The sequence below is a fragment of the Myodes glareolus genome, chromosome 3, assembly GCF_982192425.1.
Source record: "Myodes glareolus chromosome 3, mMyoGla1.1, whole genome shotgun sequence".
Taxonomy (NCBI): Eukaryota; Metazoa; Chordata; class Mammalia; order Rodentia; family Cricetidae; genus Myodes; species Myodes glareolus.
This window is the reverse complement of record NC_142028.1, coordinates 59,637,940-59,660,141: the sequence shown is the minus strand read 5'-3', so window position 1 is coordinate 59,660,141 and position 22,202 is coordinate 59,637,940. Positions and strand designations below refer to the sequence as shown.

The 22,202-nt window shown below is 51.4% G+C and overlaps 1 protein-coding gene across 3 annotated transcripts in view; it reads left to right on the top strand.

Annotated features, from left to right (window-relative positions):
- Slc6a6 (solute carrier family 6 member 6) overlaps window positions 1–22,202 on the top strand; it is a 74,733-nt gene that overhangs the window by 13,284 nt on the left and 39,247 nt on the right. The window contains exons 2-3 of one of the 3 annotated variants that reach the window (XM_087904486.1): window positions 1,310–1,353; window positions 12,916–13,032. The exons of 1 other annotated variant lie outside the window; for it this stretch is intronic. In XM_087904486.1, the coding sequence (XP_087760612.1) occupies window positions 13,014–13,032 (19 nt within the window). In that variant the 5' untranslated portion in view covers window positions 1,310–1,353; window positions 12,916–13,013. The remainder of the gene's footprint in view (window positions 1–1,309; window positions 1,354–12,915; window positions 13,033–22,202) is intronic. One more of the 3 variants, XM_087904487.1, reaches the window with a different exon arrangement.

Here is a 22,202-nt window from a genome sequence, read left to right as displayed (position 1 = left end):
GGGAGAGCTGCTGTACAATGGAGTTCAGCAGGTTTCCTGGGTAAATGCCATAATTGGTGGGCTCTGCCTTCTAAGACTCTTGGGGCTGGGCTGTCAAGGTGGCTCAGCCAGTGAAGGCACTTGCTGTCTGCTGCGCCTATTGACCCGAAGTCAACCACCAGGACCCACATGGTGGAAGGAGTCTCCTGCAAGTTGTCCTTTGACCTCCACGTGATACCTCCATCCCAACACACAAAGAAATATAATAATAATGATGATGATGATCACAATAAAAGAATCCCCTCCAGCCCTCTGTCTAGCCTTGCCATGTCCATAGGGGGATAGCCAGGGACAGACCTGGAACTCGGGCAGGTTACAGAGCTGGTAGTGGTGTGGGCTTTCTGATCTTGTCTAGTGAGCGACTTACCAATGCATACTAGCAAAAAGAACCTCTCTTTAAAAAAACAATGTTGTTATATGTATGTATGATATGTGTGTATGATAGGCATATATGTATCTGAGCAGGCCACAATGTGTATGTGGAGATCAGAGGAGAATGCAGGAGTCAGCTCTCTTCTTCCACCTTGTGGGGCCGGGAGATCAAACTCATGTTATCTGCCTTGGCAGCAAGCACCTTTCCCTGCCAGGCCATCTCCCTGGCTCAAAAGGAACCTTTTCTTTCTTTCTTTCTTTCTTTCTTCCTTCCTTCCTTCCTTCCTTCCTTCCTTCCTTCCTTCCTTCCTTCCTTCCTTTCTTTTTTCTTCCTGAGACAGGGTTTCTCTGTGTATCTTTGGCTGTCCTAGAACTCACTCTGTAGACCAGGATGGTCTCGAACTCACAGAGGTCTGCTTGCCTCTGTCCCCCACTCCCTAAGCGCTGGGATTAAAGGCATGCGCTACCATGTCCAACATTAAATGGGACCTTTCTGTACATCAAACCTACATAGGCTTGGAACTTGGGCTGTCTGGGTTCAAGAGCACTGAAGCTAGAGAAAGGATTCAGACTGAGGAGAGGAAAGGAGGAGGAGGAGGGAGGGAGGGAAGGAGGGAGGGAGAGGGAGAGAAAGAGAGAGAGAGAGAGAGAGAGAGAGAGAGAGAGAGAGAGAGAATATGTTTGTGTCTGACTGACTTAGGGCTGCAGTAGCACTTGGGTGAGAGTACAGGTCTGTGTGCATATCCATGCTTGGAACTCAGCATCCCCCATGTCAGGTCCCTGGTCCCACAGGCTCAGAGGAGGCCCCTCCATAGCATATGTGTGTTGAGAGTCACCGATGGTCAGACCTGGTCACCCTGGGCCCTGACCACACCTCTTTGTTTCCTCTTTGCGACAGGTGCAGAGCCAGCCCCACAGCCTCTTCAGAGGAGCCTTTCAAGTGTAAGTAGTTTTTCAGCTTCCTTACAGGCTCAGGCTCACCCTCCCACACAATACTGACACCCTCTGCCAGATCCCATGGGGGAGGAGTCTCCCATTTAAAGTGTCCTCCAGGCTCTAGAGGAAGACAAGATCCCTGAGGTGGCCCCATTACCTTGTTCTTGACACCTCTGGGTGGAGGGTCACCTGATCTGCCTGTACTCACGCTGTGCCAGGGAGTAGGTAGCAGATGCTGCATGGGGTGTGGGAGCTTGGAGGAATTGATTCTGAAACCCACTTCAAGGGTGGCCTGGCTCCAGACAGGATGCTCCAGATTTTGATCCCAAGCCTCTCTAATCTCTTCCACTTGTGTGTGTGTGCGCGCGCGCGCGTGCGCGTGTGCATACACACACCCACACCCACACCCACAAGCGCTGCTGGGGATGGAGGGGTGCTCATTCTGAGCCCTACCACTGAGCTATAGCCCCAGCTTCACTGAACAAAACTGAAAACGTTCAGCAAAGTTCCGAGATCTCAGTGAGTTTCTGACGCCCTTCACACTGATGGTCCCAGTGTTATTGCTGGCCAGGGCATTTTATCCACACCCACTACTGTCTGTCCACGAATAGTATTTTTGCTGAATCATTGGGGAGTAATTCACAAATGGGGTGCCCCTTCCCCTAGTCCTTCATGTATTTCATAAGAGCGAGGCCTTCGTCTTACGTAACCACAGCCCAGTTATCAGCCCCGGACATTTAACATTGACATAGTTCTCATATCTAATCTGCTGACTGTCTTGGTACTCACTCCAGCTTGCTTTTTCGTCTCTTTAGTTTTTCCCCTTTCTTCTAGCTCAGAGTTGTAAGAGTGCCCAGAGGAGGATTTTGATGTTGTTTTCAGACTGATTGAGCTGATTTTAAATTTGGGACTTGGAGATCCTTTTAATCTTGACGTGGAGGGCGTATACATCTCTCGAGAATGTTCCAAGTTCTTGCCCTGCCATCTGCCAGCCACTCCCCTGTCCTGCCACTCTATTGGTCTTGTGACCCACCTGTGGACCCTGCTCTCAAGTTGGAGAACTCCACCTTCCTGGGTAGAGCTCTCTTAATATCTAATCTCCTTTCCTCCCCCCCCTTCTCTTCTCTTCTCTTCTCTTCTCTTCTCTTCTCTTCTCTTCTCTTCTCTTGGTTCTGGGGCGGAACCCTTGGGTGGAAACAATGCTCTCTCCTGAGCTGCATTCTCAGTTCCCAAGGAAAGTCACTCACTGGTGCAGGGCTGGGGCATGATCAACTTGGGGCATCTGTAGAGCTCTCAAGAATCCCCTGGTAACTACTGCCCCTTGTGACTGGGTCCGACTGCACTTTTACTCGCTCTCCCTGGCCCACCGTGCTCCTTTGTTGGTCGCAATCGGCCGACTAGAGACCATAGGTTCTCTGATGTCAGATGTGTCCATCCCCAGAGGCTGAGAAGACCTCTCTGAGCAGCTTAGTGGGTGGATAGCTTGCTCTGCTGCACTCGGTCTTCACTTTAGTGGTCACGTGTCGGGGACACTTACTGTCAGCGGGTACTGGACTTGCCTGGAAGCGTAACGCATTACCTGGTTACAACCCCAAGGGCCATGTTACAGTCTCAAGAGTCGTAGGAAGAAGGAATTTTTGTTCTTTCTGTGAAAATGGTAGATGAACAGGTGGAATGCTTACTGAGTGCCAGGCATGGCCGCACCCCCCAGCAAGTTGGGTGTGGACTTTGAGTCGTGCGGAATACTAGGTACTGATATGTCCATTGCGCAGATTGGGAAACCTAAACTCAGGGATAAAGGAGCACCTCCCAGGTTCCCACAACTCTGAACCCATTTGCCCAACTCTGGTGCCCACTTGGTGGCACTGCCCTACTGCCCTCGCCATAGGTAGGGAGCCCCCTCAGGCCCAGCCCCGTCCCCTTCCCAAGGCCTTCCTGCTGCTGGTTAATGAGCAGCCAAGGATGGTGGAAGCCAAGGAGGCCCGTGCTTGTTCTGAGGCTGGAATGTGAGTTCTGTTTCTAGATAAAGAGTCTTGTGCTAGTGGCTGACCCCTTGGAGCCCGGCAGCCTCATAGGCAGAGAGCAGATGGAGGCCGGGCTGCTCCTCAGTGCTAGTCCGAGATGCAGACCAGGCTGCGGGGCACTTTGGCCCTCACGGCCCCACACCACTCCTATGTAGCCCTCCTGGCTTGCTCTTTCTGGAAAGGCTCATGGCCTCCTTTCTACCCTCCACGTGGATTTGCCGGGAGCGTATTACACAGGAATGATATACACTTGAGTTCTGGGTGTGGCCCACCCTCACACATCACATGGGGCCTCTGGCCTTTGGGTTTCCAGCTGAGAAGGGTGAGATAATATCTTTTCAGCCTTATGGTGAGAAGCGTAACGCTGAGGAGTCAGGCAGGTCCAGGTTCATTCTGGCTTCAGGACTGGGATGTGGCTCAGTAGGTCTGTACAAGGCCTGGGACGCCTTCTCCTGCACCACAAAACAAACAACAAAGCCCCCCTGCCTAGCCCCAGTCTGTGCCTGATGTGTGACCTTGAAGGGAATCACCAACTATCTCTGAGTCTCAGACTCCCCACTATGAAATGGAGAAGTCATGTCAAGCTAGGAGAACTGTGGTCTACTGCACGTGACATGATGGAGACTTGGTGAGCCCAGGGGAGTTTTATGGGCTCAGTAGGACTAACAAAATTAGTGCTAAGCACCCCACATAGAATTATCGCATTAGAGGTCCCTAGAGTAGTCACCCCCCCCCCCACGTCAATTGAAGAGGCAAGTTCACCTTTCAGGGTGCTGCCCCCTGGGATGTCCACTTCTGGGGTGCTAGATACTCTAAGGAAGAGACTGTGAGCAGGCATACCTCCTGCTTGCCTGTGGACTCAGTTATTCTCTGGAAAGTGTCGCCTCAGCCCCTGCTCCCTAGGGGACTTGACAGTGAGAAAATGGCATTTGTGTGTTTACCCTGATGACAAAAGTCATGCTTTGAACACAGAAAGCACTAAAAGAAGGGGGGGAAGCCACCCTTTTCCATGTGGTCACCATGCAGGGGTGACCACAGTATAATGGAGTGGTGTGTGTGCGTACACACGTGTCTGTCTATAAGCTGCCCGAAGTGGAACATATCGGTCATCCTACCACACGGGAGACTGAGGCATGAAGGTCTCTGTAGCCCGGGAGTCTGAGGCCAGGCAGCGCTGCAGAGTAAGACCCTGTTTTGTTTTTGCTGGCCTGTCCTGGGCATTTTCTTTAAACTCTAATGAAACAGTCATCTTTGAATTACGGGGGGTGGGGGGTGGGGGGGGATTAGGATAAAAAGAATACTATGATCCAGGAATGGTGACATAAGGCAGGAGGATAACTGAAAATTGGAAGTCGATAAGAAGTTGTTACTCTTTCTTGTAAAATAGTCTATAGTGAACGATGTCTGCTTCTATTTTGTGATAAACTGTATTTATAATGTGTAATTGATCATCCCTTTTGGGAAGGGGGCCGAGTGTCGGGATGGAACTCGGCCTCAGCAGGCTAGGCGAGTGTCCCAGCACGGAGCTTCTCCAGAGCCCCACTGTGGACTCCCTGCCTACAGGGCTCAGTGGGGTGACGGTACTGGCCCAGCTGCAGGAGCCACGACCTAAATGTGGTTGCTCAAGGTATATCTTGATGCCGTGCAGAAGGGTCTCCGTCCCTACACGGGGACGGACCCAGGGCGCATGCGCTCCTCGGGCTCTGCCACTCCGGCGCACTTCTATCCTTGGGTGCCCATTTTAAAGATGTGCAGACCCCAATCTCTGTTTCTCCAGAAACCATATTCTTTGCCACTCCTGCCTGACATCCGCGACAGCTTTGGGGCACTGAGAAGTGGCAGCCTCATTTTAGTGACTCTTCTGCCTTTAGGGCCCTCGAGAAGAGAGGATTCAAAACCTTCCAACTCAACTAACCTTTCTCATTGGGAGAAGTCTAGATAAACCCAGAAACAAAACAAAAACCCGTCAACAGTAGGAAGTTAAAAATAAACTCCACTCTCTGGTAACCCTGAACCCATCCCTGCCTCCTCTGCCCTTTGTCAAAATGGGTATGAAGTCATGCCTTGCAGCCTTCTGAGAGGGAAAGGAAAGAAAAACCAAAAGTTTTGGTACAGCGACAGGGGTATAGCAGTTGCTCAATAAACAGTAGCTGTCATTGCTACACCTTCCTGTTGCTGGTGTGATTGGGCCCTGCTGTTTTGAAGAAGTCAGCACACACAGACAGGGACAGAACTGTCATTTTTACAATGCTCTACTGTACTGGGCACTCCCATAGTCTGACCCATATCACAGGTGGGAAAACTGAGGCCCCCAGAAGGCAGTCTGGACAGTCTGGCTCTTGTTTCCCATACTGTAGTTGCTGTGACATGGATTTCCCCACAAATACCAGGTTCCACCTGCTCACCCATTACCAGCCAGTCCCTGGTGCCTGGTCTGCACAAGCGGCTAGTTTCAGGATCCCCGGGATGAGAGCCTCCACGCCATCTTTACCTGTTTCCCACCCTTCACTGAGGCGCCTTGGACAGCCGCCACTTTCTCACTTAAAACCTGGGAGATGAGGAGCATCACTTGTTTCCAGACAGGCTTTTTGGCTGGGAATGACCAGATGTGAAGCCCCATTGTCACGTAGGGGCTGGGTGCCCTGGTCCAAGGGACCTCCTTCTTGGTGCCAAGTGCTCTTCCTTGCGTGGAGCACTGATCCCGCCCAGGTCCTGATCCCTGCTTGGGTCTCATCCCCAGCGGGGCACACCACCCAATCCCACTTTTATCTCATTTGGCTGACCTCCCTCTGCCCATCTTTTCCCAGGCTCTCTCTGCTTCTGTCTTCATCCCTCCACTCCTTCCTGCAGCCCTACCCATCACCCCCAGACTCTTGTTTTTGCTGTTCTCTAACACAGTTGTCTCGGGATTCTTAACTGGAGCCCTTGATCCTTTCTCTTACAGGGCCTTGTCTTGTCTTTTATCTAAGGCTGGTGCCGGATCAGTGGGAACAATGCTACAATTGATTGGTAATGTCTGTCAGGAGAGCAAGCTAGCAGAAGGTGGGATGTCTGTTGTTTGCAGGGCATTCCCTCAGTAATGAATACCTGAAGAGGGAAAGCCCAGAGAACTTCAAAAGGGCTCCATAGCCAGCAGGAAAGAGGCTCCATGGGGGTGGGAAGAAGAATAGGAGGGACCTGGGGAGGGAGAGCTTGAGACCTTGTTTGTAACACCAGGCAGCCTGAGTATTCAAACTGGGCTTTGTGTTTTGTGCTGGGGTGTGGATAATGCAAGGATCCCTTGGGTCACTGGATAGGATTGCCAGGGAAAATACGGAGCACTGACTCAGTCAGCGTTCACATGCACCTCTCTGTGAGCCATTCTGTGGGTCCTCTGCAAGAGCAGCAAGCGCGCTTGACCACTGAGCCGTCTCTCCAGCCCGAGTCTATTTTTAAAAGCCCGTGTCTCCTATGATGCAGCTTTTGAACTGTGGTCACAGAGCATTGCTCTTGGAGACATTCAGAGTCATCTGTCACCCTAAAAGAGGCAGAACTAGAGTGGCCTTTGTTCTTTTGAGACAGAGTTCTTCTGTACAGCTCTGGCTGGCTTGGAACTTACAGCCATCCTCCTGCCTCAGCTTCCTGGCTGCTGGGATATATTGTAGGTGTGAGTCATCACACCCAGGTCAGACAATGACTCCAGGCTGACTGATGCCCTGGGTCCTATGGTCAAGGAGAAATGTCACCTCAGCTTACCTACCTACTCTGCTTGGGGCTGGATCTTGACTTTCCCTTCCCTTTGACCTTTCCAGTCTTTGAGAAAGTTTACATTTCATCTGTTTCTAACTTTGCTATCCTGTGGAAAGACCAGGGCTGCTAAGAGTGCTTGATGGCAGGGGAAGTTTGGGGAAACTCTCTGATGTATATGAAAAGTGAGAATCGAAAGTCTGATTGTCGGTCATCAAAAACTGTTGGCTTTTGCTGGTGTGGGCGTGTATGTTCGAAATCCCAGCCCCTGGGAGGATCAGGAGCTCATGGCTATCCTTAGCTACATAGCAAGGTTAAGGCCAGCCTCAGCTACACGATTGTCTCCAAGAACAAATGTAGTGGGTTTTCCTGTGGTTTTGCCTTTGCTGTGTCCCGTGGACTCTGAGGTGAGTGACGGACTGCTCATTCTGGAGATTTCCAGGGCAGTGGGAGTTTGAAGCTGTAGTTATGTGCCTGCGTGCATGTGCTAGGCATGGAAGCCATGACTTCCCACAGCCAGGCACACACTCCAGCATAGAACCTCAGCCCTGTAAGGATGTTCTGGACGCATAAAGTATGTCCCGAGGTCTTAAGCAACAGGTGGGCAGAAAACCGGAAGGGCATTGCCCTTAGAGGAAGCAACGTGTGTCAACGCTTGGCGTGCCCGAGAGTGAAAGCAAAGAGTAACTTTCAGGAAGCAAGGCGTGTCTTGGCCTGGCTTATCTTCTGGGCAGGGGAGGGGACTCTCACCTGGTGACCTCAAGGCTGGATGTGGTGCCCAAGGGGTTGGTCTCGCTCTTCTTTGGGGAAGCAGACTGTGGAGACCAGTGGCCATATTCTGTGGCTGGAGCTTGCAGCTGTTAGGTAACTGTTTTGATGACGGGTATCCGAGATGGAAAAGCACAACTGGCTCTCACCCCAACTCAGCCGCAAGAGTCACGTTGGCTGGAGGTCCTGGGAGGAACACTGTTCTCCGTCCTACCTAGCTAGATGTTCCTCAGGGTTTGGGGTGGGCCATAGAGAACCCTTCTGCTGAAGCTCGTTTGACACCCAGTGTGTTGGAGAACCGGAATATCCGGTGTTTTCCTGATGGGTTTGTTTCTTCCTTTCACAGAGTTGAGAAGGGCCTGGTCAAAGTCAGTGCTTGTTTGAAAAGTTCATGAAATTAAAGCCGGTTGATCTTCCGGGGCAGAGAGTGTGTTATGTCTCCCAGGGTGAATCTGATCTTCTGCGGAGTCTCTTCCTCCAGCTTTGCCTTGTGTAATTTGAGATGGTCCATTTAGCAGATGATGCTACTGAGGTCCTCAGGGAGAAGCCAGGGTCCAGAGGCCACCATTCAGATGGCCAGTGACCCATTAGGTTCCTGTTAAAATCTAGGTGAGGCTGAGGAGGAGGAGGCCAGTAGAATCTGGGGACCAGATTCTCAAAAGGAGGTGTCGCCTGCTATGGACTTGAGAGAACAAAGCTGCAGTAGCCAGGGGAGGCATCAGTCACGTGATGTCAGGAAGAAGTATTAATGTAGAACTCGGCCATGGTGGGGGAGGGGTCAGAAGGAACTCCTTGACCAAATAAATAGATGAGTCAATTAAAAAGGATGAAGTTAGGGGCTATTTATAGTTGTGGCCTAAATCACAGGTATCCTTGCCCCCAAGGAGGAAAAGGAGACCTTTTTTTGGGTGGCCCAGGCTGTGTATACACGACTAAGCTGATTAAGTCTTGGGCTGCAGAGGGTGGGATACTGGAGAGAGTCCGAGTGACCGAGAGCTCAGAGTGACAGCTCAGGAAAGGTGAGGGGTGGGGGCACTGTGGGGGCAGGCCGGGGGCGGGGAGAGGCAGTCTCTTTACGGAAATGACTTGAGCTCGGGCAGCCCCTCGAGTTGGCCATCCCCACCTTTAGTTTTGGAGAGAAGCCGTTCCCTGGACTTTATCCTCTTGATTGTGTTAACCTGGTTAAACTGAATGATTGAAAACAAGCCCTCTTTCATAGCCGGAGGGTCAGTACTCAGCAATCACAGCTGGTCTCGCTGACTTTCACCTGTTCTGGGTATAATTAAGTGGGAAAACACTTAGCAAGGCCTGTGTGGCATGTGGGTGTCTGTTGCTGCTGTCGCTGCCACCTGCCACATAGCCACCATGCCACGTGGCTGCATCCGGCCTGTGAAAGCAACTGTGGTTTGGAGATTTGGGCTCTTTAATTTGGGAGGAGAGGGTTAATTTGCAAAGTGGCCCCTTGGCGTTTAGCCACTGTCAGTAGTTTCCTGTACCAAATTGAATGGGGTAGGACTTTGGGTTGTTAAAGGCGTTAACCTGGAAATAACCCTGAGCTCAGCAGTTAAGGATTCAAGACTCGGGAGTGTGCTTCTTCCTGGCTGTATAAACCTTGGTCAAGTGGTTTAGCCTCATGAGCCTTGATTGGGCATCGACAAAGTGGGATGATGGCTCTCATCCCACTGGCAGTAAGGGTTGGATGCCGTGAGCCTGGAATGGACCGGCTGAGCATGTGGGTGTCTCTCCATGTGCCTAGGACATTGGCAGAGTGGATTTTGTCCCTGCAGGCTAAGGTGCTCTGAAGTCCCATTACCTTTGGACTAATTAGGAGATAAGTGAGCGGCAGCAATCACTGGAGAAGGATTTAAGGGAAGAAGGGGAAATATTTAGCCTGATTAAAAAAAAAAAAACACGGTTATTAGGTGGAATTATATAAAGTACCCAGAGCTGTGTGGCCGCATGTCAGCTGCAGTTATTATTTCAACCATAGGAAAACAGTTGGAATTAGAGGAACAAAGGGTTGCTATGACTACAGCAAACCCAGGTCCTTCTCAGTGCACCTGGGGCAGGCCCAGCCCCTGCTCTGGAACAGAAAGCAATCTGAGGCCACCAGAGAAGGTACAGGATTACTGCTGGGGAATCATAGACACATTGCTGGGAGATGGGTGTAGGCTGGGCAGGGATGGTTTCCCTGAGGAGGTAACACTGAGGGGCAGGGAGAGCCAGAAATACATTGGGGTGTGTGGTGGTATACCCACTGGGAATTGCTAGGGCCTGCATGGTGGTAATAGGTGGGAATTTCCCCCTCCCCCATAGTGCTGAGGGTGGAACCAGAGGCTTTGTGTATTGTGTGTATACTAGGCAAAGCTCTGCCACTGAACCATATCCCAAGCCTCTTATAGAGATTTTTTTTAAGTTTATTTTTATTTTATGTATATGAATGTGCCTGTACATATGTATGTGCACCATGTGGCTGCAATGCTCACAATAGCCAGAAGAGGGCATTAGATCCTCTGGAACTGGAGTTACAGTTGGTCGGGAGCCACCAAACTCTAGTTTACTGCCAGAGGAATAAAGTACTCTTAACTACTAACCCATCTCTCCAGCCCCTTGGAGATTTTTTTTAACGTTATTTTCCCCTTGATGGAAAAGAGAAACAATTTTTAACTTTATCTGTGTGCATTGGTGTGAGGGTATCAGATCTCCTGGAACTGGAATGACAGTTGTGAGCTTCCATGTAGGTCCTGGAAACTGAACCCGGCCGGGTCTTCTGGAAGAGCAGCCAGTACTCTTAACTACCGAGCCATCTATCTCTTTGGCCCCAAGAAAACATTTTTAATAACAAAAAAGTAGAAATGGACTGCGGTGCACCTCGCTGGCAAAGCAGTTGCTTAGCATTTGGGTCTCTGGGCTACATTCCCAGCACTGCAGAAAAAGACAAAAACACTGTAATACTCGGGACCCTGTCTCCCCCAATAGTACCAGCTGGTGAAGGCTTTGTCCCAGATAAACACAGGCTGTGAGTCTACACAGCCATAGGGACAAAGCTCTTCGGGAAGATGCCAGTCTGAAACAGTTGTTGCTGTGCCCTCAGCCCTCCACAATGGGCACCTCCCTTGAGGAGATCAAAAGTGACTGATGTAAAAGAGGGGGTCAGGGACGGGCAATGGAGGAGGTAGGGTGTTAGGGTGACACCCCAGGTTTGAGCCCTGATAGTGAGGGAGCCAATCAGACACTCAGCAGGGCTGTGCCCAAGTCCTGGCTGCCAAAGGTTTAGGGAGAATGTTGGTCACTTTGTCACTGTCTTGTCAGCTGGGGCTTTGGAGACCCTGCAGTGCCAGGTGCTGCTCTTAGGACCTCTGTGTCACCAAATCCCAACAGTGCTGCTAAGCAGGGCCCGTGCTCTAGGGACTGCTTTATGAGTGCTCTCTGCCTGAGAGAGACCAGTGTGTCGGTGTGTGGGAGGGACAGTGGGGCTCCAGGTATGGGGTTCCTCAACCAGCTGGTTTAACCTAACTTCGGTAATGGGTAGTTTATCTTCGCAATGGAGACCGAGGCCTCCAAGGTCTGCCCTGTTGTTGGCATTCCATAGCAGGTGTTTCTCTGGCTGGGAATATTTTGTTTCTACTGTAAAAGAACAGTAGGAGACGGTGTCCCTTCTCCCACAAATCCCAGACATGTCCCTGTGGTATGGTGCCGTCTGTGAGATGCTAGCCCAGCTATTTTCTGCCCTTACTGAGATGCTGAGCTGAGGGGGAGCTTCTGTAGCCCTGGCTGCCCACTGTGGTTGGGGGTAACCTCTGACACTTTTCCCTCGGATCAGACAGGCAGCCCCTACTTAACTGCCCATTCCCAGAAGCCACCCCAACAGTCCTCATCTTTGTCTCTCAAATTCCTTCCAGTTGAGGCAGGTGAAGTGTGTGGCCCTGTCTAGAGTTGGAAGAGCCGCCACAGAAGGAACTGAAATGCCTTCAGCTTTGCCTGCCTCTGTCCACCCCCTCCTCCCCAGCCCCTGTTGCATGCACCCTGGTACACGTGCACTGCATCAGCCAAACAACGGCTCTTCCACTGGTCAGTTTTGTTTGACATTTTATCTGGTGTCTCCCAATTTACAATCTCACCCTTCCCGGCCTTGATTCTAAGACTCCTAGGAAGCAGATGTAGCAGGTGAGATTTCTGGGCTCCACCTTTAAGACTGAGTCAATAAGTACAGATGGGTCCTGGTACCCACACCCGAGCTTATGTCCCAGGGTTCTCCAGACCGTCAGACCAAAGACTGGCTGCCTGGGAGTGGTAGATAGCTCACACCTTTCATTGGGAGGCAGAAGCAGATGGATCTCTACAAGTTCAAGGCCAGCCTGGTTTATATGATGAGTTTCAGGCCTTCCAGGACTACACAGTGAGAGCCTGTGTCAAAAACAAAATGAAGGCATCAAGGTTTCTCAAGCAGTTCTTGAAACTTTGCCCAAAGTTTCCCAGCTCTTCCCCAGAGCCCAGCCCAGGTGACTGGTAGGTGTGGTGGGGCAGGATCTGGGATGACCAAAAGGCCTTCCATTCTGAGTGGGCTATCCTTAACCATGGGTGCTCTAAGAGTTTCCAGCCAGAAAGAGGAATGCCAGGAGAGTGTGGCAGTCCTGGGTCACAAAAGGGGTCACCCACCCAGGACTGGACAGAAGAGGTTGGAGAAGCTTAGATTTCAGGTGACGTTCTGAGAGAGCTCTTTATGCAGCTGGGAGCCACTGCTAATTCTTGAGCTGGGACTGACCTGGCTGCTAGCTAGAGTTTGCTAGGAGGGAGCTGGGGACATGCCTCTGAGGAGTCTCCAGCAGCTGGTGTGGCTGCATCTTAGGAGGCCACTTAAGTGGCAGGTTGTGAGAAAGCAGTGCTGTGCCCTGGGTGGACATCACAAGCGCTTCCCCAGGCTAGCAGTGGAGAGGCGAGTGCTGGGGTTACCCTGGGAGAAGCCCTGTGCACAGAGGAAGACACAGATGATTTGTGTCAACCTCTAGAGAGTCCCCACATGGATTTTAACACTGAGTTTTTCTTCTAGCCAAGCAGTAGCTGGTGTTAGGCACCATCTTGTAGCCCTGGAAGCCGCTGCCACCGCCACCCGCTGCATCAACGTCCGTCATCCTGACAGAGTTAGATATGAATCCCGTGCACCCAGGTTTGCAATAGGAGTTTATTCTCTGCCTCTGGCACCTACTATACCCGCAGGGTGGGGGTATTAGGAGTGCCCCCACTCCTCTCACCTCTCTCCAGTTCCCTCTCTGGAGCATGTCTCCTGCAGCGATTCATGTTGGGTCCCCCTCAGCAGAGTCTGTGGAGGCTAGATCCTTGGTTTCCTCTCTTCTACAGTGTGGATGGATGTGCCGGGCCTTCTGAGGCCCAATCTTGCAGCTTCCAAGGGAATTCCCTGGTGTTCGATAAACCTTTGGGGAAAAACCCCAGCAAGTTCACCTCAGAGTCATGTGGAGAGCAGCTCAGGGAATGTGTTGTATAATAGAAATTGAAGCTAAGATTCGGGGCTTTCCAAAACAACAACAACAACAAAAGACTGTCATCTTCTTGGAGAAGTTGTGCTCTGAGGTCAAGAACAGGTTCCAGGTCACTCTCTTTTGCCCTGTCTATCTCTGCGCTTTGCCCTGTGGTGCTACAGGCGTCAGCTGGGTCCTCACCACTCTGATGTGTTCAGTGTGTCAGGAGGCAGCTGGGACTCTTGGTGGGAGAGGTGGCAGATGACTGAGCACAGACCAGTGATACAGCAGGGCCATGAGACCGTTGCTCTGGAGGCCGGCCGCCCACCCATCACCCGGGTGAGGGTTCGGTACATTCCTCTTGGATGGTCTAGTGTCCCTGGTCAAGGGCACTTGAGCCAAGGTGTGGGGTGAGAGAAGGCATCCCATGGAGGACTTCAGCTCCTGGGAGTGGGGGTGGGGAAGCACACACAGCTTCCTGTTTGCTCAGAACCGAGGGTGGGTCTGGGTAGGTGATTGCTCCTGCCATGATCTTAGGTCATAGTCTGATGGATGCTTTGGTTCTAGGAAAGAAGGAAGGAGGCCCTTCCTGTGGGGAAAGCGAAGCATTGAAAGAGGAACACTGTGGGGAGGGGCGTACTTACAAACATTGCACACTGTGCCCAGACTTCGGGCCCACTGCACAGAGGGTAAGGCTGAGGCTCAAGAGTAGTAACTTGCCCGAGGCCACCTAGCACCGTATACGGCCTGCTCTCCGTGAAGCCATGGTTTCAGACAGCACAGGTGACAACTTAAGGGGCTTGGCAGTGTCGAGGGGTCACAAGTGACCTAACGCTTGGGGCTTCTCTTGCGTTCCTGCAAAGCAAGAGCAGGGCTCTTCTTCCCTGTCACAGAGGGTACAGGTTGGGTAGGTTTGTGTGAGTGGCAGAGGCCTCCCTCCAGAGATGATCCTGGGCTCCGCAGTGCCTGCCTCAGGACCCTGGTGCCCCACCCCCATCGTGAGAGGCCGGGGCCCAGATGCTGGGGAAGTGACACTGCTGGAGGTGATTGACAGCTCTGTGCTGGGTGAGTCAGTGCCAGGAGCCAATGCCTGCTGACTCACCCTCCCCTGGCTCCGCTGAGGGGGAGGAGAAAGTGGGGAGGAGCAGAGCTGCCCCTTCAGAGCCAAGAGCATGTCCACCTAGGAACTAAGAAGACAGGTGGCTGGCCAGGCCAGGAGCCAGGCGTCCCTGAAGCTTTATGTGTACGGTCTCCAGGTGCGCACACTCCAGCCCAGAGCACCTAGGAGACGGCCGTGGTGTGGTCAGGCCTCCCTACTTCCTTGTTCTCCTTTCTCTTGTCTCCACCCCCCTTTCCTCCTCCTTCATCTGCCTCTCCCTTCCTTCTAGCCCTCCCTTCTCTCCCTCTCCCCCTCTCTCCCTTCCTCCCCCACCTTCTCCTCCTGCCTAGCTTTGTTACCACAAACTGGAGGTCTGCCGAATGGCATTTTAAAAATAGGTTACTCCTCCAATCTCCAGTCCCCAACCTAGGCTTTGGGTGTCTAGCTCAGAGGGGAGGGTTCTTCCCTATAACCCCCCCTCCCTGCAGCCTCTTTCTGTCTCCTGTTTTTCCTCTGAACTTCCCGTAATTTTTGTGCTGTTTTAATAAAACGTGCTGTCCCACCATCTCTGATTTTAGGGAACAATAGGATGACCCTGTAACCAGACCAAACAAGTAGATGACAGACAAGTGACAGATGGGACTTTGTCTCCACACAGCCACCTCCTGCTTCCAGGGAGAGCTGCCGGTTTCGGTCAGGCCCGGAGTCATGCTTACAGAAGGGGGACCCTGCGCTTTGCAGAGCTTCCCTTCATCTCTGGTGCTAGCTCTGCACTGTCTTCCCCATGTCACCAGGGGTGAGCCTTCAACCAATAGGAAGGACGTCAGCTCGCTATTGGTCCTTCTTTGCACACAACGGCAGCTGCCTTCCACCCCTCCCGTGAGAGGTTCTTCTTAGGAGGGCAGCAGGTAGCTAGTAGGGATGTTGGGGTAAAATAACCAGAAAGTCACATAACACTCCAGGCAGGCCCTTCAGACCCCCTTCCTGAACTGGAAGGAGGAAAAGCTGGGGCTTGTAAAATGAAAGGGTTTTAGTCGTCAGTGGGACAGTGGGAAACTTAGTATAAACCTACGTTTAAACAGGTCCTGGAGGTCCTGTGCCCACAGTGATGGGTATTCTCTGGCCACTGTCTATTTACCAGGTCTAATATAGCTATTTTTAAAATTTTATTTATTTGTTTGTGGTTTCTTTCTTTTTTTTTTTTTTCCTTTATTTTTTTCTTTTTGTTTTTCGAGACAGGGTTTCTCTGTAGCTTTGGGGCCTGTCCTGGAACTAGCTCTTGTAGACCAGGCTGGCCTTGAATTTGGAGATCTACCTGCCTCTGCCTCCCAAGTGCTGCAGTTAAAGGTGTGCTATCACAGCCTGGCTTGTTTATGGTTTCAAGACAGGGTCTCACTGTGTAGCCCTTGCTGGACTTCACTTCCTATGTAAACCAGGCTGCCTCAAACTCACAAAGATCCCCCGACTTCTGCCTCCTGAATGCTGGGATTGAAGATGTGCACCATCATGCCTGGCTTATTGTCTTTATTTTATGGGTGTTTTGCCTGTGTGCATGTCTGTACCATGTCCATGCAGTGCCTGCAAAGGCCAGAGGAGAGCATTAGATTGAGTCGCCATGTGGGTGCTGGGCACGGAATCCAGGTCCTCTGGAAGAGGAGCTGATGCTCTTAACCACTAAGTCACCCTTCCAGGTTCTCGTATGACTGTCTCTGTGTGTACTTCCCCTCCCCTCAGAGCTCTATTCCCCCAGCTCTTCTAGACAGAACTTGGCTTGATGGCAGTGTGGTGGAAAGCTTGGACTGTCTGGATGTAAATCCAGCTGTGTGTGTGCCTGCAAACAGAACCCACATCACCCTATCTGCTTGCCCCTGTAAGCTGGTAAAAGGCATTATTCAGTTTGACAGATCCCATCTGGAGGTCCTCTGGTTCTCTGGTCCTCTGGGTGAAGATGTGGAGCAAGAGCCTTCCTGCTCTGAGTCTCGGCATCCACCCTGTGCATCAGAGGTTGGGGATGCAGCCAGCTCAGGAGTGGGATGCTGAGCCCCAGGTAGCTAGGCCCCCTGGCCAGAGGCGGAGAGCTAAGATGATGCTCTAATAAGTTCACGTTCACTCTGGTGAGGACAAGACTGTTCATTGTTTTGTGTTCTGTTCCTGTCCAGCGAAACCACCAGCTTCCTGGTTGGCCTCATCGGAACAAGCCATTGGGGCTGAAGCAGGACCTTGCTAGTATACCCTGACAAGTTGCGCCCTGCCCTTCACTGGGGCTGTGTTGGCTGAGCCCAGGCTGGGCCACGCCCCTTTTTCTTTGCATTTGGAGCACAGGTGTTAGAAGTTGGACCGTGTACTAGTGCAGGCCAGCTCCCTTGAGACACCATGGATGTCCCAGAGGCATCCTTTGACGGTGGGAACCTACAGCTGCCCATCCTCCGTGGTCCCTACTCTGCTGTTCTGCCTTTGCCTGCCATACTCCTGGAGATGGTTCAGTTGTCACACTTGACTTAACCTCTTTGCAGAAATAGATTACCAAAGGATGAAGGCCATGTGACCCAATTCAATGATTAAATCGGTTAAAGGTGTACTTTTTAAAAAAGGCTTTAAATAAGTAATTTTTCCTTAAATTTTTTTTTTCTTTTTTGAGCCAGGCTCATGTATCCCAGGCTAACCTCAAACCTTATGTAGCTGAGTATGACTTTGAACTCCTGATCCTGGTGCCCTCTCCCAAAAGCAGAGTTTTCTGGCTAGTGCCATCTCCCTGGCTCCTGTGTTTTCTTTACAGAAACATCTACCCTGCTTAGAGGGCAGAAAACATCAATCCAGTGATGCTTGTTAGATACCTCTTAGGCCATAGATGGAACCTGAGCAGAACAGCAGACCCTTGGCAGACGGTTCTAGTGGATCCCAGCCCTCCTATTTAGACATTATTGATAGATCCCAGGCCTCCTATTCAAACATCACTGACGGATCCCAGCCTTCCTGCTCAGACACTACTGATGGATCCCAGCCCTGCTGCTCCTTTCACCTGTGTGTTTGCTGTTAGTCTGTGGAGACTTTGCTCCAATGATTGCCTTTTGATCTTTGAGATGTACTTGCTGACTAGAGGCAGGCCCCTGTGCACAGGGCCCTCCATCACAGTCCCATGACCCCTGGCTCAGCCTGTCAGGTCATGTGGCCCTTCACTTCCCTGTTTGCCCTTGAGCTTGGTTCCCTAATTTGTCAGCTGGCCTAGTGGCTTGCAGCTGGTTTTTATTTTTTTTTTAAATTGCATCAATTGAGTGTGAGTGGGTTTGTGTGTGCACCGGTCACTCCGCTCATGTGGAGGTCAGAAGACAACCTGCAGGAGTTCGTTCCTCCCATCATGTGGGTGCCACCTCTAGGGGCAGCGCTTTTGCTCACTGAGCCATCTCATCATCTCATCAGGCTTCTTAAAGGCACCAGACCCTATTTTAACTGTGAAGTTGTAAGATGGCATGATTAAGACCATGGACTTTGGAGATTTGGACAGACCTAGGAGCCATTCACAGCTCAAGTATGCCTTTTGTGGCCACAGGCAAATGACCTTCACCTTTCTGGGTGGTGTCATCAGCAAAAGCAAGGCAATGAAGGCACCTTTGGAGGAAGTGAACTAAAAGAATGCCTGGGAGAACTTAGCATAATGCTGGGGAAATGTGGTTACTATCAAATGCAGCTCTCTTCCTTTGTGATTCATCATCATCATCATCATCATGATCGAGGATGGGTGTTTTATCTGCATGTCTTTATGCATACTACATGTGTGCCTGGTCCCAACAAAGACCAGAGGAGGGCATCAGATTCTCTGGAACTGAAGTTACACATCGTTGTGAGCCACCGTGTGGGTGCTAGGAATCAAGCCTGGGTTTTCTGGAAGAGCAGCCAGTGCTCTTAACCATTGAGCTTTCTCTCCAGCCTCTTTATGAGTTTACTTTTATTTTGAGACAGGGTTATGCCTTGTAGTCCAATTACTCTCTATGTAGCAAATTGCTGGCAATCCTATGTAGTATGAGGGCTGGCTTGTTGGGGTTTCTGTCCCTCCCAGTACCCCAACAGCCGGCAAGCAACAAAGAAAATCACACACAAGACTCCATAAGGTTATAAACTGATTGGCTCATTAGGTCAGGCTTCTTGTTAACTCTTATAACTTATATTAACCCATTATTTTCATCTATGTTAGCCATAATGGCTCCGTACCTTTCTCTGCTGGGCAAGTTACATGCTGCCTCTTTGGTGGTCTGTACAGGAATGGCTGAGGAACCTCCTTGCTTCCCAGAATTCTCCTGTTCTCATTGCATCATCTCTACTTCCTGTCTGGTTTTCCCACCTATACTGCCTGCCTGGCCAATCAGCGTTTTATTAAAATATGATTGACAGAATACAGACAATTCTCCCGCATCAATCCTACAGTTTCAACCTCCCAAATACTGGGGTTTCAGACAGGGTTTCTCTGTGTGTAACCCTGACTGTCCTGAAACTCAATCTTTAGACCAGGCTGGCCTCAAACTCAGAAATTCCCCTGTCTCTGCTCCCAAGTCTGCAGCAAGTGCTTTTAACCATGAATCCATCTCTCTAGCCCCAACATGAGGTTTTTAGATATGTATTTGTTATGGAATTGCTATATCAAGCCAACTTTCTTACATACTTACAGTATGGAGAGAATGCTGAAAATCTGTAATTCTCTTTTGACAGTTTTTGAATGTATCTTTTATTGTTCACCATAGTGTGGTGAGAGCTCTCAGGTATATTCCAGTGAGGCACAGAGAGGTTGTCACTTGTCCTGGGTCACAAAGCATTATCATGGCCTCCATGGAAGCTCATGCCTGCTGGCTCTGCAGTGAACAGGGAAAGGGCAGGAGGGAAGCTCTTCTCTGGAGAGGACAGTACAAAGGTGTCTAGCCACAGACTCGTTCTGCAGGGCCCTTCAGACTAAAGTGTCTCTACATGTGCAATGGGTATGTGACCCAACTCCTGTCCCAGTTTTGAGAGCTGCTCACAGTGAATACAGAACATCTCATTCCTCTTGCAGAGGCTCCCTAAGAGACATCCGATCTCTCACCAAGCTCTCTGTGAGGACATGCTGTGTGCTAAGCACTGGGGTGGGCCGGGGACAAGCTCAAGAGGAAGCAGATGTATGCCTGCCTCCTTGATAGGAGATCCTGAATGGTGAAAGCAGCAACAGTAAGAGATTTTAATCATTTCTAGTAGGGATCGTTTATTTGAGCTAAGATTCTGCAGGCGAATGCTGGCACTGAGAGCTGGGACTTTGTGCCCCCTTGTCTTAGAGTAAAGAGGCAAATGTTGGGGAGGCAGGGGTAGCTTAAATCAACTTCAAGACCTGCCTGGCTGGTGTGAAGGATGTCTGAAGGCCAGAGGGGCTAGACCTGTGGAGGAAGGCAGGCAAGAGCCAGGTATTGAGTCTCCAGTCTGTGGTCTCTGCAGTGGGCAGGCCACTCCTCTGACCCAGCAGCCCTACCTATGCACAGTAGACTCTTCTGATCTGAATGCATGGCGGGGATTCTGGCTCCACCTACCCTGGCCCCTGTGTGTGGTCCGAGGCGGGCTGCCACTTCTCTCCTTGCACCTCTGCCTCTGCGGTGTGGGACCCAGTGTGGGAACGTGTTAGAAGTCTCTGTGGGCTGTGGAGCAGCTCAGCGGTAGAGCATTTGCATAGGTGTGTGCAAGGCCTTGGGTTCAAACCCCAGCTCTACTTTAGCCTTGTGTAGTAGAAGCAGGAGGATCAGAAGTTCAAGGTCATCCCTCCTACCTGTGAGTGCAAGGCTGGCTTGGGGTATATGAGATCCTGTCTTCCCACTTGCAGACCTCCCGTCTGTCCCCCCCAAAGAATGACAGAACAGGAAACTGTTCTGGAACAGTTTAGCCTAGGTACTAAAACAAAAAACAAAAAACTGATGTTTTTAAACTGGCCACAAATTTGTATCTTGTAAACCCACAATGTCGCTGGCTCCAGGGTCAACTTGGGCTGTGTGTGTGCGACAAAACTTGACTGGTGATCTTCATGCACAGCTGGATCTGGCAGCCACCCCTGGAAAAGGGACAGTGATTTCAGCCGTATGAGGAGGGACACTTCATCCTGGAGCCTGTAACTCCACAAACTCTTATCACCTTTAGCTGCACTAACCGTAAGGAAGCTCCTAGAAAGAGAAGTAAGCACCTTCACTACTGTGGAACAACCCTGGGCCCTGAGCCAAGAGACACAACTCCTGCCTTGGAGCAGCAGACTGCCAGCAGGTGGTGCGAAGGGGCTCACTGTGTTAGGCTGTGGCCTCTTGACCACCATGGGGGTGAACTAACTGGGAATCTATAGAGGTGGACCCTAGGCAAGGTGTCATGAGAATTCAGGTTGGGCCAGCAGAGGACCGGCAGAGGCAGAGAAGCCAAGGGCTGAGGCAAAGCTTCAGGGTCTCTGTGATACCAGCTCCTTCCAGTGACCTCAGAGTTGGCTGGGCCTTGTTCATCTCTTGCTGAGTGGGATAAAGGCCTTGTCCACCCTGGGGTTGGTAATAATGACGCCAGCTATTATTTTAGGGAGTGTGCCACGTGCTATTCTGAGCTATTCTGTGTACCCCCTCATTTCTCTCTCTGCACCCCATGACAGGCACTACTGCTCTACAGATGAGGAGGGGCTGAGTGCCTTGCCTAAGGTCCTTCAGCCCCTCGGGGCTCGCATCACCAAGCTGCTACCCGAGTGCCTGGAGCAGCCAGCATAGGAGTGGGGAAAGCTGCAGCATTCCTGTGGGAGTGTCCCACATGGTGGTGGGGGGAATAAGGGTTTGTGAGGGTCTTGCTTGGGATCTAGGAGGGCCAGGGATTGGAGCGGGCCTGGTGCTTCCCTCTAGCAATGCACTGAGAGCTGGGGTCCATTATGAATGTGATTTTTTTTTTTTTAAGCTGCCTTCAGCTGCTGCATGAGAATAGGCTAGGGGGGCAGCAGAGCAGCAAGGAGACCTATGGGGAGGCTGCTGTAGATGCCTGTGCTAGGGGTTGCTGGCTGAGAGGGAGAAGGTTGCCATGGTGACAGGGACGTGGGGGTGGATGCCAAGAATGTGCTGAGTGGATCTGCAGGTCTTGCTGGAATAGTGTATTGCGGGGCCGCTGGTCAGGCACACGCGAAGGGCTGGAAATGAGAATCCAAGAGGGAGGAAGGGCAGGGTGCCTGGGGCTTTGCAGGTTCTTCCCTGGACACAGGGGAGACTGAAACTTTGGGGCTGCCCTCCCTAGATGCTAGCCCTGTGATCTGCAGCCAATCTGAGGGTTGGAGGTGATGCTGAGGCAGGAGCACTGGGCTCTGGGTTCCCCAAAGGCAAATGGAGAACCATTGCTTCTTGGACCACACTCCCATAGGGAGGAGCGGTCATGGTGAAGGAGGATCACCCTGCTGGAGAGTTGCTAGTGGGTCTGGGAGTCCAGAATTTAGAACCAAGGCTGTCAGGGCAGTGGGCCATAGGGCATTCGAGTCCTGGTCCTAATAGCTCCAGCCTTGGCCAGTAGCCTGTGAGGCCAGGAGACCCTTGACCCCCTTCTGTCCCTCCTGAGTACTGGAAGCTGGTCCTTCTCCTCTTAAGTTTACAAGCTAGGCTGACCTTGCCCCAAGGATTGAGACGTGTCTAAAGGGTGGATCAGCCCTTCTCAGTTGGAGGCTCCAGGTCATTCTTGAGCGGACCCTTCCCTGGGAGGGAGTGGAGTCCCACATCCTCCAATTATGCGCCCACCACAGGCCACAATGAGCTG